General features: G+C 38.9%; 1 protein-coding gene across 9 annotated transcripts in view; it reads left to right on the top strand.

Moving 5' to 3' along the window:
• USP54 (ubiquitin specific peptidase 54) overlaps positions 1-17,708 on the top strand; it is a 147,834-nt gene that overhangs the window by 78,710 nt on the left and 51,416 nt on the right. For all 9 annotated transcript variants that reach the window (XR_003796981.1, XM_029244928.1, XM_029244929.1 and 6 more), the window contains exon 3: positions 7,508-7,600. Coding sequence is in view for 8 of the 9 variants with exons in the window: in XM_029244928.1 (XP_029100761.1) it covers positions 7,508-7,600 (93 nt within the window). In the remaining variant the exon portion in view is untranslated. The remainder of the gene's footprint in view (positions 1-7,507; positions 7,601-17,708) is intronic.

The raw sequence follows: 17,708 nt of genomic DNA, 5'->3' as shown, positions 1-17,708 counted from the left end.
TGTCCTGTCTCCTTAGGCTCCTCTTGGCTGTGACAGTTTCACACAATTTCCTTGTTTTTGATGATTTTGACAATTTTGAAGGGTACTAGTCAAGTATTTTGTAGGATGTCCCACTATTGCAGTTTGTCTGATATGCTTCTCATGATTAGATTGGCGTTATGGGTTTTTGAGAGGAATACCATAGAAGTAAAGTGTTGTTTGCATCACATTGTATCAAGGTTACAAACTATGAACAGATTTTTTTTTTAACATCTTTATTGGAGTATAATTGCTTTACAATGTGTGTTAGTTTCTGCTGTATAACAAAGTGAATCAGTTATATGCATACGTATATCCCCATATCCCCTCCCTCTTGCGTCTGCCTCCCACCCTCCTTATCCCGCCCCTCTAGGTGGTCGCAAAGCACCAAGCTAATCTCCCAGCTGCTTCCCACTAGCTATCTATTTTACATTTGGTAGTCTATATATGTCAATGTTACTCTCTCACTTCATCCCGGCTTACCCTTCCCCGTCCATGTGTCCTCAAGTCCATTCTCTATGTCTGTGTCTTTATTCCTGTCCTGCCCCTAGGTTCGTCGGAACCAATTTTTTTTTATAGATTCCATATATATGTGTTAGCATACAGTATTTGTTTTTCTCTTTCTGACTTATTTCACTCTGTATGACAGACTCTAGGTCCATCCACCTCTCTACAAATAACTCAATTTCGTTTCTTTTCATGGCTGAGTAATATTCCATTGTATATATGTGACACATCTTCTTTATCCATTCATCTGTCGATGGACACTTAGGTTACTTCCATATCCTGGCTATTGTAAATAGTGGTGCACTGAACATTGTGGTACATGACTCTTTTTAAATTATGGTTTTCAGGGTATATGCCCAGTAGTGGGATTGCTGAGTCATATGGTAGTTCTATTTTTAGTTTTTTAAGGAACTTTCATAGCGTTCTCCATAGTGGCTGTATCAATTTACGTTCCCACCAACAGTGCAAGAGGGTTCCCTTTTCTCCTCACCCCCTCCAGCATTTATTGTTTGCAAATATTTTGATGATGGCCATTCTGACTCGTGTGAGGTGATACCTCATTGTAGTTTTGATTTGCATTTCTCTAATGATTAGTGATGTTGAGCATCTTTTCATGTGTTTGTTGGCAATCTGTATATCTTATTTGGAGAAATGTCTGTTTAGGTCTTCTGCCCATTTTTGGATTGGGTTGTTTGTTTTTTTGATATTGAGCTGCATGAGCTGCTTGTATTATTTTGGAGATTAATCCTTTGTCGGTTGCTTCATTTGCAAATATTTTCCCCCATTCTGAGGGTTGTCTTTTCTTCTTTTTTATGGTTTCCTTTGCTGTGCAAAAGCTTTTAAGTTTCATTAGGTCCCATTTGTTTATTTTTGTTTCTATTTCCGTTTCTCTAGGAGGTGAGTCAAAAAGGATCTTGCTGTGATTTATGTCATAGAGTGTTCTGCCTATGTTTTCCTCTAAGAGTTTGATAGTGTCTGGCCTTACATTTAGGTCTTTAATCCATTTTGAGTTTATTTTTGTGTTTGGTGTAAGGGAGTGTTCTAATTTCATTCTTTTACATGTAGCTGTTCAGTTTTCCCAGCACCACTTATTGAAGAGGCTGTCTTTTCTCCATTGTATATTCTTGCCTCCTTTATCAAAGATAAGGTGACCATATGTGCATGGGTTTATCTCTGGGCTTTCTATCCTGTTCCATTGATCTATATTTCTGTTTCTGTGCCAGTACCATACTGTCTTGATTACTGTAGCTTTGTAGTATAGTCTGAAGTTCAGAAGCCTGATTCCTCCAGCTCCGTTTTTCTTTCTCAAGATTGCTTTGTCTATTCAGGGTCTTTTGTGTTTCCATACAAATTGTGCAATTTTTTGTTCTAGTTCTGTGGAAAATACCATTGGTAGTTTGATAGGGATTGCATTGAATCTGTAGATTGCTTTGGGTAGTATAGTCATTTTAACTATGTTGATTCTTCCAATCCAAGAACATGGTATATCTCTCCATCTGTTTGTATCGTATTTAATTTCTTTCATCAGTGTCTTATAGTTTTCTGCATACAGGTCTTTTGCCTCCTTAGGTAGGTTTATTCCTATGTATTTTATTCTTTTTGTTGCAATGGTAAATGGGAGTGTTTCCTTAATTTCTCTTTCAGATTTTTCATCATTAGTGTATAGGAATGCAAGTGACTTCAGTGCATTAATTTTGTATCCTGCTACTCTACCAAATTCATTGATTAGCTCTAATAGTTTTCTGGTAGCATCTTTAGGATTCTTTAGTATCATGTCATCTGCAAACAGTGACAGCTTACTTCTTTTCCCATTTGGATTCCTTTTATTTCTTTTTCTTCTCTAATTGCTGTGGCTAAAACTTCCAAAACTATGTTGAATAATACCGGTGAGAGTGGGCAACCTTGTCTTGTTCCTGATCTTAGAAGAAATGGTTTTAGTTTTTCACCATTGAGAACGATGTTGGCTGTGGGTTTGTCATATACGGCCTTTATTATGTTGAGTTAGTTTCCCTCTATGCCTACTTTCTGGAGAGTTTTTATCATAAATGGGTGTTGAATTTTGTCAAAAGCTTTTTCTGCATCTACAGAGATGATCATATGGTTTTTCTCCTTCAATTTGTTAATATGGTGTATCACATTGATTGATTTGCATATATTGAAGAATCCTTGCATTCCTGGGATAAACCCCACTTGATCATGGTGTATGATCCTTTTAATGTGCTGTTGGATTCTGTTTGTTAGTATTTTGTTGAGGCTTTTTGCATCTATGTTCATCAGAGATACTGGCCTGTAGTTTTCGTTTTCAGTGACATCTTTGTCTGGTTTTGGTATCAGGGTGATGGTGGCCTCGTAGAATGAGTTTGGGAATGTTCCTCCCTCTGCTATATTTTGGAAGAGTTTTAGAAGGATAGGTGTTAGCTCTTCTCTAAATGTTTGATAGAATTCGCCTGTGAAGCCATCTGGACGTGGGTTTTTGTTTGTTGGATGATTTTTAATTACCGTTTCAATTTCAGCACTTGTGATAGGTCTGTTTATATTTTCTAATTCTTCCTGGGTCAGTCTCAGAAGGTTATGCTTTTCTAAGAATTTGTCCATTTCTTCTGGGTTGTCCATTTTATTGTCATATAGTTGTTTGTAGTAATCTCTCACGATCCTTTGTATTTCTGCAGTGTCAGTTGTTGCTTCTCCTTTTTCATTTCTAATTCTGTTGGTTTGAGTCTTCTCCCTTTTTTTCTTGATGAGTCTGGCTAATGGTTTATTAATTTTGTTTATCTTCTCAAAGAACCAGCTTTTAGTTTTATTGATCTTTACTATTGCTTCCTTCATTCCTTTTTCATTTATTTCTGATCTGATCTTTATGATTTCTTTCCTTCTGCTAACTTTGGGGTTTATTTGTTCCTCTTTCTCTAATTGCTTTAGGTATAAGCTTAGGTTGTTTATTTGAGATTTTTCTTTTTTCTTGAGGTAGGATTGTATTGCTATAAACTTCCCCTTTAGAACTGCTTTTGCTGCATCCCATAGCTTTTGGGTTGTCGTGTTTTCATTATCATTTGTTTCTAGGTATTTTTTGATTTCCTTTTTGATTTCTTCAATGATCTCTTGGTTATTTAGTAGCATATTGTTTAGCCTCCATGTGTTTGTATTTTTTAGTTTTTTTCCTGTAATTGATATCTAGTCTTGTAGCGTTGTGGTTGAAAAAGATACTTGATACAATTTCAATTTTCTTAAATTTATCTAGGCTTGATTTGTGACCCAAAATATGGTCTATCCTGGAGAATGTTCCATGAGCACTTGAGAAGAAAGTGTATTCTGTTGTTTTTGGATGGAATGTCCTATAAATATCAACTAAGTTCATCTTGTTTAATGTGTCATTTAAAGCTTGTGTTTCCTTATTTATTTTCATTTTGGATCATCTGTCCATTGGTGAAAGTGGGGTGTTAAGGTCCCCTAGTATTATTGTGTTACTGTCGATTTCCCCTTTTATGGCTGTTAGCATTTGCCTTTTGTATTGAGGTGCTGCTATGTTGGGTGCATAAATATTTACAATTGTTATATCTTCTTCTTGGATTGATCCCTTCATCATTATGTAGTGTCCTTCTTTGTCTCTTGTAAGTCTTTATTTTGAAGTCTATTTTGAGAATTGCTACTCTAGCTTTCTTTTGATTTCCATTTGCATGGATTATCTTTTTCCATCCCCTCACTTTCAGTCTGTATGTGTCCCTAGGTCTGAAGTGGGTCTCTTGTAGACAGCATATATACGGGTCTTGTTTTTGTATCCATTCAGCCCTTCTATGTCTTTTGGTTTCGGCATTTAAACCATTTACATTTAAGGTAATTATCAATATGTATGTTCCTATTACCATTTTCTTAACTGTTTTGTGTTTGTTTTTGTAGGCCTTTTCCTTCTCTTGTGTTTCCTGCCTAGAGAAGTTCCTTTAGCATTTGTTGTAACGCTGGTTTGGTGGTGCTGAATTCTCTTACTTTTGCTTATCTGTAAAGGTTTTAGTTTCTCCATCAAATCTGAATGAGATCCTTGCTGGGTAGAATAATATTGGTTGTAGGTTTTTCCCTTTCATCAGTTTAAACGTGTCCTGCCACTCCCTTCTGCCTTGCAGAGTTTCTGCTAAAAGATCAGATGTTAAACTTATGGGGATTCTCTTGTATGTTATTTGTTGTTTTTCCCTTGCTGCTTTTAATATTTTTTCTTTGTATATAATTTTTGACAGTTTGATTAATATGTGTCTCTGCGTGTTTCTCTTTGGGTTTATTCTATATGGTACTCTTTGTGCTTCCTGGACTTGATTGACTATTTCCTTTCCCGTGTTAGGGAAGTTTTCAACTATAATCTTTTCAAGTATTTTCTCAGACCCTTTCTTTTTCTCTTCTTCTTCTGGGACCTCTATAATTCAAATGTTGGTGCATTTAATGTTGTCCCAGAGATGTCTGAGACTGTCCTCAATTCTTTTCATTCTTGTTTCTTTATTCTGCTCCCTGGCAGTTATTTTCACCATTTTATCTTCCAGGTCACTTATCCGTACTTCTGCCTCAATTATTCTGCTATTGATTCCTTCTAGAGTAATTCAATTTCAGTAATTGTGTTTTTCATCACTGTTTGCTCTTTAGTTCTTCTAGATCCTTGTTAAATGTTTCTTGTATTTTCTTCATTCTGTTTCCAAGATTTTGGATTATCTTTACTATCATTACTCTGAATCCTTTTTCAGGTAGGTTGCCTATTTCGTCTTCATTTATTTGGTCTTGTAAGTTTTTACCTTGCTCCATTGTTTGTAACATATATTTTTGTCCTTTGATTTTTTTTTTGATGGTGGTGCTGTGTTCCTGTCTTACTGGTTGTTTGGCCTGAGACATCCAGCACTGGAGTTTGCAGGCAGTTGGATTAGAGCTGGGTCTTGGTGCTGTGATTAGGACCTCCAGGAGGCCTCACTCTGATTAATATTCACTGGGGTCTGAGGTTCTCTGTTAGTCCAGCGGTTTGGACTCGGAGCTCCCATCACAGGAAGTCGGGCCTGACCTGTCACCGGCCTGGGAACCAAGATCCTGCAAGCTTCGTGGTGTGGTAGAAGAAAGAAAAAGAAAAGGAAGGAAAGAAAGAAAGGAGCAGTAGAATATCAAAGTGTAAAAAACAAAATTAAATTAGAAAGATAAAAAATATTAGGAAAAATAAAACTATAATTTAAACAACTGCAACAAGGTAAAATAAAACCACAACAGAAAAAAGAAGGAAAAAAAGGGGTGGGGTGAACAAGCCAAAAGGAGAGAATAATAACAAAGTATAAAGAATATAATAAAATTAGAAAAAGTAAAAGATTTATTAGGAAAAATAAAAATATAGAAGAATCAACAACAATGAATCAACAAGGTGAAACAGAACCCCAATCTAAAAGAGGAAAAAAGAAAGAAAGAAAAAAAAGAAAAGCCTTGGCTATGGGGGTGGAGTTTAGGTGGTGGTGGAACTTAGGCAGGGGTGGAGTTTAGGGTGGGGCAGGATATAGGTGAGTGGGGGAGTGACATTTGGGTGTGGGGCAGGGCCTAGGCTCCAGAACCCAGGCAGCCGTAAAAGGCCTTGGGGGTGGGGCCTCGATGGGGCAGTGTTTAAACATGGGGCGGGGCCTCTGCTTAGGACCTGCACGGGAAGGAGAGAGGCTGCACGTGGAAAGGAGGGCCTCTGAAGTGTGGAGTTCTAGAGTTTGGAGGTAGGGCCCTTAGTGAGGGTGTATGGGTGGAGTTTAGGCCTAGCGTGTTGGACAGTGTCTCTGAGTGTAGAGGTGGGGCCTTTGGTGGGGGTGTGAGGACGGGGCTTGGGTTCTGCACGGCAGGAGGGAGGCTCTGAGGGCAGAGGATTAGGCCCGGGAGCCCAATAGACCCCCTGGTGCATAAGTGGACAGAGAAGGTGCTGGCCCTGTTCCCTTCCGTTCCTTTGTGCCCCTCCCCCATTGTCTCCCCCAGGGTCCCCTCTGCTGCTGATGGACCCCTAACCATGGGTGGGCCCTGCTGGGTGTACCAACTCCTCCCCTCCCTCAGCCACCACTCAGGGTTGCCAGTCCCAGAGGTCCAGCCTTTACTTTTGCTCCCCCTTCCCTCCCTCCCACTCCCGCAGGCCCGTGCGGCTGTAGGGGGCCTCAGTGGGCAGAGGATCAGGCCTGGCATCTCAGCAGGCTCCCGGGGGCCCAAGTGGGTAGGAGAAACCTGGCCACGGTCCCTGTTGATCCTCTGCCCTCCCAATGCTCACCCAGTTTCCCCCTTCAGACATGGGATCCCTTCCCCCAGCCGCCCCTCAGGGATGCCAGTCCCCTCCCTTCTCCACTTCTCTTCCCCCTTCACTCCCCCCAATGCCCCACGTCCTACCTGGTTCTGGGGGTTCCTCCCGTCCCCTTAGGTGTCCGTGGTCCCCCACCAGTGCCTGGTAGGTACCCTAGTTGTGCGGAGACGCGAATTCCGCGTCCTCTTAGTATGCCATCTTGACTCTGCCCGCTATGAACCGATTTATTACTGTTGATATCACCATTATTTTTTTTATTCTGTTGACTTAAGGAGGTCACACCTCTCTCAGAAAGGTCCAAAAATTGAGAAACCTAACAAAGACAAAATTCCACACTACCATTCAGGCTTCTAAATAAGTTTTAAAATATTCATGGTTTTCCTGTGTGGACCATTGAAATAAATCCTTATTCCACAGTTTTTAACCCATAACTTCCCTCTTTAGGATCACATTTGATGTATCTAGTATCATATTTTCTCTGTGTGACCTACTTTATGTTCGAATTAGTGTCTTTTCCAGAATATGGTCACCTATCCCTCTGGTTGGATACCTCACCGTTTTTGACATTTTTTTTAATACACTAGAATGAACTTTTCTCTTGGGAGTAACAATGTCTATTGTCTACCTATGTTTGCTTGAATTCTTGAATTTGAAATTAAATGGGGGGTTTTTGTAGAGTAATGAAGTATTTTCCCTTTTCATCAGGTTTTATGGCACTTGGACATCTTCAGACGTAGCTTTAGGCAGCTTACAACTCATAAATGCATGGGAGATTCCTGCATCTTTTGTGCTCTCAAGGTAAATACTTCAAATTTGTTTCTTCTCACTGTCATTAGGTTAATGATCAATATTAAGGTGGTTTGGTTATTCAGGTTGATGCTAAAGAATTTGTTACTGCATTATTTGCATGTGGTTTAGTACAAAGGATAAGTATGATTAGTTTTGCTTGTTTCAAAGAACTACTACTTGGTTTAGGTATTCTGTTTCTCTGAACCTTTTGCCCACACAACTCTATTTAATGTGATTGGATACTATTCAAACTTGCTTAGACTTTGAGTATTTATCCGAAAAGCTAACACTAAATTTTCGTTTTGAAAGAATAACCAACTGTTTCTCATGGAATTAACTATTGTCTATTAAAGCTAAATTTAGCAACAAACTCTTTCTATTAAGAAAAGCCAGGGGACTTCCCTGGAGGCACAGTGGTTGAGAATCTGCCTGCCAGTGCAGGAGACATGAGTTCGAACCCTGGTCTGGGAAGATCCTACATGCCACAGGGTGACTAAATCCGTGTGCCACAACTACTGAGACTGCGCTCTAGAGCCCCCGAGCCACAACTACTGAGCCCGTGTGCCACAACTACTGAAGGCTGTGCTCCTAGATCCTGTGCTCCGCAACAAGAGAAGCCACCGCAATGAGAAGCCTGCGCACCACAATGAACAGTAGCCTCCGCTCGCCATAACTAGAGAAAGCCTGCGTGCAGCAACGAAGACCCAACACAGCCAAAAATAAAAAGAAAAAAATTTATTAAAAAAAGAAAATCCAGGGCTTCCCTGGTGGCGCAGTGGTTGACAGTCCGCCTGTCGATGCAGGGGACACGGGTTCGTGCCCTGGTCCGGGAGGATCCCACATGCTGCGGAGCGGCTGTGCCCGTGAGCCATGGCCACTGAGCCTACGCGTCCAGAGCCTGTGCTCCGCAACGGGAGAGGCCACAGCAGTGAGAGGCCCGCATACCACCAAAAACAAACAACAACAACAAAAAGAAAATCCAGTACTAAAATTTTCCCATTTTCCCATTCCCTAATATTTCCTATTATCACATGTAATAATCAATAGGTTCTTTATATCAGTTGTGTACCCCATTATCTGACTCCAAGTTTTTCATTTCTGAATAAAATGAAACTGAGGATTCATTTAGAGACAAATAAAATGCCCTAATGCGAGAGAGTTCTCTTTAGGTAAGTTGCTAAAGAGAAAGAACTAGGATGTGGAAGGGCCCATTCTCTATTACTTTTCAAACACTTATCCTTGCTGTTTTCTTGGTCCTGATATACAATGGGTTATTTATGGTTGGATGAGTATGCCTAAGTTCTGAGTAAGCTTCTAGAGTCATTTTTCAGTCTGATAAAGTCTGAATTCTTGGTTTGTCACAGGGATGCTTGGTTGTGATCATTATTAATTTAGTTGCTTTTATACCTGAGAGCAGGAATTGTGACCAAAAAATCCAGGAGAATTTCGCAGTTAAATTTGCAACAACTGACTCAAAACAGTTTTTTGACCAACATCAGTTTGAAGTTTCAGTCCATGGTAGGCAGATATTTCTGGAAAGAGATAACTGAGTCTTCTGAACTTTTTGCCACTAGGGTCACAAATATCATTTTTTTTCCACCCTTTGTTTGGAACCATTATAACTTTTAGCAAAATGTAGAATATAAATTATTGGTTAATAATTAAAAAAGAGTCATGTACCACAATGTTCATTGCAGCTCTATTTACAGTAGCCAGGACATGGAAGCAACCTAAGTGTCCATCAACAGATGAATGGATAAAGAAGATGTGGCACATATATACAATGGAATATCACTCAGCCATAAAAAGAAACGAAATTGGGCTTCCCTGGTGGCACAGTGGTTGAGAGTCCGCCTGCCGATGCAGGGGACACAGGTTCGTGCCCCGGTCCGGGAAGATCCCACATGCCGCGGAGCGGCTAGGCCAGTGAGCCATGGCCACTAAGCCTGCGTGTTGGAGCCTGTGCTCCGTAACGGGAGAGGCCACAACAGTGAGAGGCCCGCGTACCGCAAAAAAAAAAAAAAAAAGAAAAAAGAAACGAAATCGAGTTATTTGTAGTGAGGTGTTTGGACCTAGAGTCTGTCACACAGAGTGAAGTAAGTCAGAAAGAGAAAAACAAATACTGTATGCTCACACATATATATGGAATCTAAAAAAAAAACAAAAAAACATGGTTCTGAAGAACCTAGGGGCAGGGCAGGAATAAAGATGCAGATGTAGAGAATGGACTTGAGGACATGGGGAGGGGGAAGGGTAAACTGGGACGAAGTGAGAGAGTAGCATGGACATGTATACACTACCAAATGTAAAATAGATAGCTAGTAGATAGCTAGTGGGAAGCAGCTATATAGCACAGGGAGATCAGCTCGGTGCTTTGTGACCACCTAGAGGGGTGGGATAGGGAGGATGGGAGGGAGACGCAAGATGGAGTGTATATGGGGATATATGTCTATATATAGCTGATTCACTGTGTTATACAGCAGGAACTAACACAACATTGTAAAGCAATTATACTCCAATAAAGATGTTTTAAAAAATTACTGGTTAATTGGGGAGTTTAAATATGAAATTTTAATAAAACCAGATTTTTCACAAGTTGTAACATTTCTGACTATGCCCATTCAGACAGAAGTCCATCCAAAAGAGCATTCGGCTTGATTTTTCTGAAAGGTACATTGGCATTAAGTATCTAACTTTAGATAAACAAGAAACATAGTGGTCCTTTGGTCAGCAAGTCTAAGGGAAGTCTGGTTCATGGCATTAAAACCAAAAAAACAAGGCAAGTTACTTGCTAGAGAGATCTGAATACTGGAGAAATCCCTGGTAGAACAATCTCCTGAAACTGGAAACTCCTATCTGTAACAAGAAGGGATGACAGAAATTACATGACTCTCTGACATGCCTTTGATTAGTCAGGACTGTGCCATATTCTTCACTGACCCAGATGGGACTCTGGAGAATTGGCTGTCATAGTCTTGCTATGTTTCATTTTCCACAGGGACAAATTGTTACTTTAATATAAATCCATATAATTATATAAGTCAGAAAGATAAAGGAAACCAATCACCAGACCTTATGGGACACCTTCTGAAATAGCCAGTTACAGAAAGGAAGTTGTTTTTCAAGCTAAAGGGGCTGAGGTTGTATCTTGGGAGTTTTTCAGAGAAGCAGTTGCTTATGATGGATAGGTAAATGGGCTTAGTGGATCAAAGGCTGTGTTTTGGGTCTTTTTATAAGCTGAGGATGTGTTGAAATTCTGATGCTTTCCTCATCACATCATTGCCTGATCTATCCATTAGATTTCTTTTCCTTCACTGCCTCTTTTGCTGTATTGGAAGATTAAAAATTTGATTTTTTTTTTCCCTAAAGTGCTTTTCAATCTCTCAGTGCTAAATAAATGTTAAATAATTAGGCTCTAATTTGCACATACTTTGTTTTAGATGGCATTGTTTGCATTCTTTTAATTATCGTGCACTTAATTTGAAAATTATACTCTTAGACTTTCCAATAAACGTGCTTAGATAACTCTTTATTTGTATAGACAAAAAGGAAATTAGATCCCTACTTCATGTTATACCAAAAGAATTTCAGATGAATTAAGGAGTAAAATGTGAAAGACAATATACTTCGTTTTAGAAGAAACTATGAGAGAATATCATGGCCTAAGAGATAGAGAGGATTTAATAAATAAGACATGAAAAATACAAAGTTAAAAAGCTTGATACGTTTTACTATAGAAAATTCAAGAACTTCTGTTCATCAGAAGACTCCATAAAGACAATAAATATACAAGGCTACAAATTGGGAGAAAATATCTGCAATATATATAATCAACAGAGGACTGGTATCCAACATAGAACTCCAGAGAAGAATTCCCATGAAGAATAAGTAAATAATAAAATGAGTCAACAGGAAAATGGACAAAACACACAAACAGGCATTTCTCGGAATGGGAAACCCAATTGATATTTAAGCATATGAAATAAGCTTACCCTCTTTAGTAATGTAAGAAATGTAGATTAAACCATACCCTTCAGATTAGTAGAAATTTAAAAGTCAGATAAAATTGTTACCTACAAGGTAGAATGAGAATTTACATAAATTTTTGGTTGGAATATAAATTGATACCACTATTTAGGAAACCAGTTTGTCATTACATTTGTCAAATAAAATTGAAGTAGCAGGTACCCTACTACTCAGTAATTCTACTCCTGGATATTCGCTGTAAGAAACTTCCTTGTACATACATACCAGAAGATATGTTTGGGGATGTTTAAGGTAGTATTTTTTTTGTGATTACAGAAAAATGAAACAACCCATTCCAACTCTAATTATAATCGATTAAAAAATTATGGTTTATTCCTAGAGTAGTAATTTATTTCACTTCTATATAGTTGTGAAAATGGATAGCCTGCAGCTACATGTATCATTTTGAGTTAATCACACAAGCATTACAGACAGCCATCAACTTCCGATGGTCTGACTTAACGATTTTTTGACTTTATGATGATGTGAAAGTGATATGCATTCAGTAGAAACCTTACTTTGCATTTTGATCTTTTCTTGGGCTAGTGATATATATGGTATGATACTTTCTTGTGATGCTAGGCAGCTGTAACACGCCTCAGCTCCCAGTCAGCCACACAATCATGACGTTAAACAACCGATACACTTATAACCATTCTGTACCCATACAAACGTTCTGGTTTTAACTTTCCGTACAGTATTCAATAAATTCGATCAGATATTCAACACTTTATAATGAAGTAGTCTTTGTATTAGATGATTTTGCCCAACTGTAGGCTAATGTAAATGTTCTGAGCAAGTTTAAGGTAGGCTAGGCTAGGCTAGGCTATGATGTTCAGTAGATAAGTTAGGCATGTTTTCAACTTACAGTGGGTTTATTGGGATGTAACCCCATCATAAATCAAGGAAGATTTGTATATTGAATGAAAAAAGCAAGTCACAGAAGACTGCTAAACTATGATTCCATTTATATACAAATCCAAAACAGGCAGAATAAATAACATATTGTTCCGGGATACATACATATGATAAAATTGTAGAGAAAAAAGGAATGATTTTCACAAAATTCAGGATAATGGTTACCTCTGGAAGGTGGAATGGGTAGGATATAATCATTTGTGGATACTCAAACTCAATTTTTCCATTCTTAAATTGTGTGGCAGGCACATGGGCATTTATTTATTATTCTTTGGCTGTGTATACACATCATGTTTGTTCTTTATTTGAATGATGATTTTTATTATAAATATAGAAAAATACTGCAATCATTCTGGAAAGTATACTAAAGTGTAAAGAGGAAAACTGAAAATAGCCTGAATTCCACCACAGGAATTATCATTTCTCTTTATGCCTCCTCTCTGGTCTATAATATTTCTAGTAATAGGTCTTTTTGCCCACCGTTTTAGTAAAAAGAGTACTTCTTTTTTTCAGACCCTTAATTGCCTTTCCATCTCTAGTATCTTCCTATTTCATTTGTTCTAACCTAAGACTACCCTGGAGTGCTATTTTGAAGTTACTACCTTCTTATAATCTTGAAGTGGCTCCCAGTTGTCTCTTAAATCACTTAGAAAAGCAGGATTATGGACATTTAAAAAACTAATTTCACACTTCCTTTTCCCTTCCTCTCCTTCCCCAGGCACTCCATTTCATCTATGATAGCAGATGGTATACTTACTATGCCTGCCTCTTAGACATTGCATTGCAGACAGATGTCATTCACTTTGCCTGCATACCTTGGCACCCAAAATAATAACAAAAATAATAACAATAAACAGAACAATAACACATCCCTTTTAAGCCAAACCACATCTGCCTTTCAGAAATTTATCTTCTTCATGAAGTTTTAAAAATACTATATCTACATCCGTAATTGATTTTAACAGTGTTTAGCATGGCTGAATGGGTTTTTGGGAAGGTGGCCCAGCTTTTCTTCTCTTTTGGTGTTCCTCACAGTGCCTGGACCATAATATAAACACAACTTTTCTGGGTTCATATAGTCTTTTAGTACTTCTTGGTATTTTAGTTATGGAGTTTAGGGTATTGCCTTTTCCTTTTCTTTTTCTTTCTGTCTTTTATATTCTCTCTCACTCTTGTCCTGTTTAATAGAGATTTTCATATTGTGACTTTTGGTCTCATACTTTTTTTAGTAAGTCTACTAATCTAGGCCTTCATGCCTCATTTAGTAAGGGAAGGGAGAGATGTGGGGGAGGGGAGGAGGGAGGCAGGAAGGGGGGTTGATTGTGGGAAAGATCTGCTGACGTAAGAAGGCAAAGTCTGGGATTCTGTCAGCAGAGCAGTTATCTGGTATCCTGCCGTTAAGTTACATGTTAACTTTGTGGTGTCCCAGTGTGGGTGTAATTCTATATATTTTTTTCTCTATGGGTGTAATTATATATATTTTTCTCTGCCTCCTATTTAAAAAGGAGGAATATTTGATGAGGCTAATAAGAATTCCTTTTTGCTGATACTTCATGACCTGTTTACATTCTTTAATGCTGTTTGATTTGTAAAATTCTTATTTCTTAGATTTTTTTTAAAACAAGAGATTCCAAACTTCCTGAATTTGAAGTACTCTGCAAAACTTGCCAATTCTTTATAAAGTCAGAATTCTTTATGTTAGAGTATAATTGCTTATCTCTAGAACCTACTATTAAGTACAAAAAGAAACACAAACATGTTCCTTGATGAGTCAGAAGCTAGCTAACTTTCCCTTAATCTGATGTTTGGATGAAGGATTTGCCCTTTCAAGTCTGGCTGAAAGATATGTGTCCCTGCTCTCTCTGCAGTTGTTTACTTAAAATGCATTTACTACTGGCCTTATGTGAAAACCTTTTGGATCATGTCTTCTTTAATATTTTTGTTTTTTTCTTCTGCTCTATGAACGTCTGCCAGTAGTCCTGTGCCTTGTGATCTTCATTGGTACCATAGTATATGTTGCATCCAGTACTTTTTGGTGGTTTGTACACAATGTTTATGATAATCCATTTCTTTTGGTCCTGTAAAATATACTGGTTTTTTTTTTTTCTGTGTTACTTGACACTAAGTCCCTAAAGTAATTACAGTCTCAAAATCTTGCATGCAAATTATTAATGAAGAATTTGTGTTAGTCTTTCTGCTTACTTTGAACCGCAATGCATTTCAACTCTGACTTAGCAAATAGAAGAGATTTGTGGGGGACTTCCCTGGTGGCGCAGTGGTTAAGAGTCTGCCTGCCAATGCAGGGGACACCGGTTTGGGCCCTGGTCCGGGAGGATCCCACATGCCGCAGAGCATCTGGGCCCGTGCACCACAACTATTGAAGCCCGCACGCCTAGAGCCCATGCTCTGCAGCAGGAGAGGCCACCGCAGTGAGAGGCCCGTACACCGCAATGGAGAGTGGCCCCCGCTCACCGTGCAACTAGAGAAAGCCCATGCGCAGCAGCGAAGACCCAGCACAGCCAAAAATAAATAAATGAAAACATAAATTTATTAAAAAAAAAGAGAAATTTGTGTGCTAATTACCCTGCCCCTTCTAAAATACCAAATTTATTCCCATCTAGTATTACTGAAAGATTTTTCCTGACCTAAACTGTTGTCATGCCTATAGCCCAGAGCTCTGATTTATTATTCATATTGAGTCTGCTCTTACACCCTGGCCCCCAGGGTATGACTTGACTTTGGTATTGGTTTATTTATTTATCTCTGTCCAGAGGAGGAAATCCGTCCTCTGTACTTAGTATGCCACAAAGATTTTGTTCTCCTTCCAGGGATTGTACTAGAGGCTTTACAGTGCCAGGATGTAGGACAGAGTGTTTTTTGTTATAGGCAAAGAAAAATGCTGCATTGATTGATTAAATCCAACAAACCTTCTCAATTAGTGATTTTTTTTTTAAGGATGTTAGTATAAGGAATAAAAGCCAGGGAATGGTGGTGGTGATGGAGGTAGGTAGGGAGGAAATAGGTTTTTGTATATAGGGGTCCTGGAATGTAAGTCTGTACCTGTAGAACAGTAAGACTGTTGTGAAGGGGCAGGAAAGTCTGTGTTCTGCTGATAGCTCACTTGTTAATTGGGGGGAAATTTGAGAGTTCAGGGAACAAATCTCTCGATATTTTTTTATTGTGTGCCATGTAGCTATTCCTCTACAGGGGACTGAAGCATAAACATATCGAGTAAAGTGGTATAAGGAATTAGCCTGGTCATTTTTTTGTAGACTGTAGGAATGGAAGGTTCTTCATTGTCCTATAGTCATGGCCACTATCAGAGGAGTAAACCCATTATCCTAGACTGGCTATTTATTTAAGCCAGGAAATTAGATTTCTAGTATGTTACCTGGAAATTTTAGCTAGTAATAAATAGCCCTCACATAAGGAAGGTATGTCCTTATATCTAATGCACCTATCCATTTGAATTGAACTTCCTTCCTGTTATGCTTATCTATGTGATATGAACATATTTGTGTGGTCTTTTGGTTAACCTTTCTTTTTTTTTTTTGCGGTACGCGGGCCTCTCACTGTTGTGGCCTCTCCCATTGCAGAGCACAGGCTCCGGAAGCGCAGGCTCAGCGGCCATGGCTCATGGGCCCAGCTGCTCCGCGACATATGGGATCTTCCCAGACCGGGGCACAAACCCATGTCCCCTGCATCGGCAGGCGGACTCTCAACCACTGCGCCACCAGGGAAGCCCTGGTTAACCTTTCTTAAAGTTGTATTAGGCTGTACCTAAATGTTCTTCTTTTTTTAAAATTAATTAATTTTATTTTTGGCTGCCATGAGTCTTTGCTGCTGTGTGCGGGCTTTCTCTAGTTGCAGCAAGTTGGGGCTACTCTTCCTTGCGGTGTGCGGGCTTCTTATTGCGGTGGCTTCTTTTGTTGCGGAGCACGGGCTCTAGGCGTGCAGGCTTCAGTAGTTATGGCTCGCGGGCTCTAGAGTGCAGGCTCAATAGTTGTGGCGCCCAGGCTTAGTTGCTCTGCATCATGTGGAATCTTCCTGGACCAGGGCTTTAACCCTTGTCCCCTGCATTGGCAGGCAGATTCTTAACCACTGCGCCACCAGGGAAGCCCTGTACCTAAATATTCTTGACTAATTTAATCATTGACATAACTTGGATAGTATAAAACTCGGGCTCTTATCCTTTTAAAAATTCTGGAGTTCAGAATTTTACATGGTATTTCAAATAGAGGGGGTATGACTACAAGGAAAAATATAGCAGATCATCATGATTCTTTCCAGAGTTTATGGCAGAACCTGAAACTTATACAATCTCAAAATCTTTGTTCATGTCCAAAAGGGTCCCCCTTTTTATTTCCCCTGTGGGGTAAGTGGCTTTGATATTGATTCTTAAAATTTGATTTGAATACTGTTGGTCATCTTTAAGGTCCTACATTTCTGATCTTGGCAAAAATTCCAGAATGACTGTTACATTTTTATAAATCTCAATATTAGTTTATGATTTCCCACTAAAAGCAATACTATTCCCTGGTGAATTTGGCCTGCCTCTGTCTGTCCACTGTCTTGAGGTCTTGTTGTTTCTATCTGTGTCTCTGCCTTTGTGTATGTGGGTGTCATTTTTGCATAGGTAGCAGGAATGCGTGTGAAAGGTAAGTTTATGATGGTCTTTTACTTCACCACTGTAAGTCCAAGGTATTGGGTTATAAATTGAATGCAAATAAAGCCCTAAACTCACGGGGAGATATGGTATTGGTAACTGAATTTGATTTAAAGGGACTGATATAGGATATGTGGGTAATTTTCTAATAAGGAAGTCCAGAAGGTAGCTATTTTAAGACATAGGGTTAAAGAATCCCAAGAGAGAAACTGGCCAGCTGTTCTCTGCTTTCTCTTCCTGGAGCAAGAATTTCTGTTAAACTGACTGGATACCTTTTTCTGAGTGTGGTAATGGTATTATGGTTAAGTGTTTTTTTTCAGTTTTATTGCAGTATAATTCACAAATAAAAATTATGAGATTTAAGGCACACAACTTGATGTTTTGATATATACGTATATTGTGAAATGATCGCTACAATCAAGCTAATTAACATAGCCATAACTTTACATAGGTACCTTTCGTTTTGTTTTTACTGCATAAATGTCACTTCAGAATTGTCACTGAATT

This window comes from Monodon monoceros, unplaced genomic scaffold, assembly GCF_005190385.1.
Source record: "Monodon monoceros isolate NGI ecotype Baffin Bay Population unplaced genomic scaffold, NGI_Narwhal_1 Super_Scaffold_4, whole genome shotgun sequence".
NCBI classification, from domain to species: domain Eukaryota; kingdom Metazoa; phylum Chordata; class Mammalia; order Artiodactyla; family Monodontidae; genus Monodon; species Monodon monoceros.
This window is presented reverse-complemented; position numbering and strand designations above follow the sequence as displayed.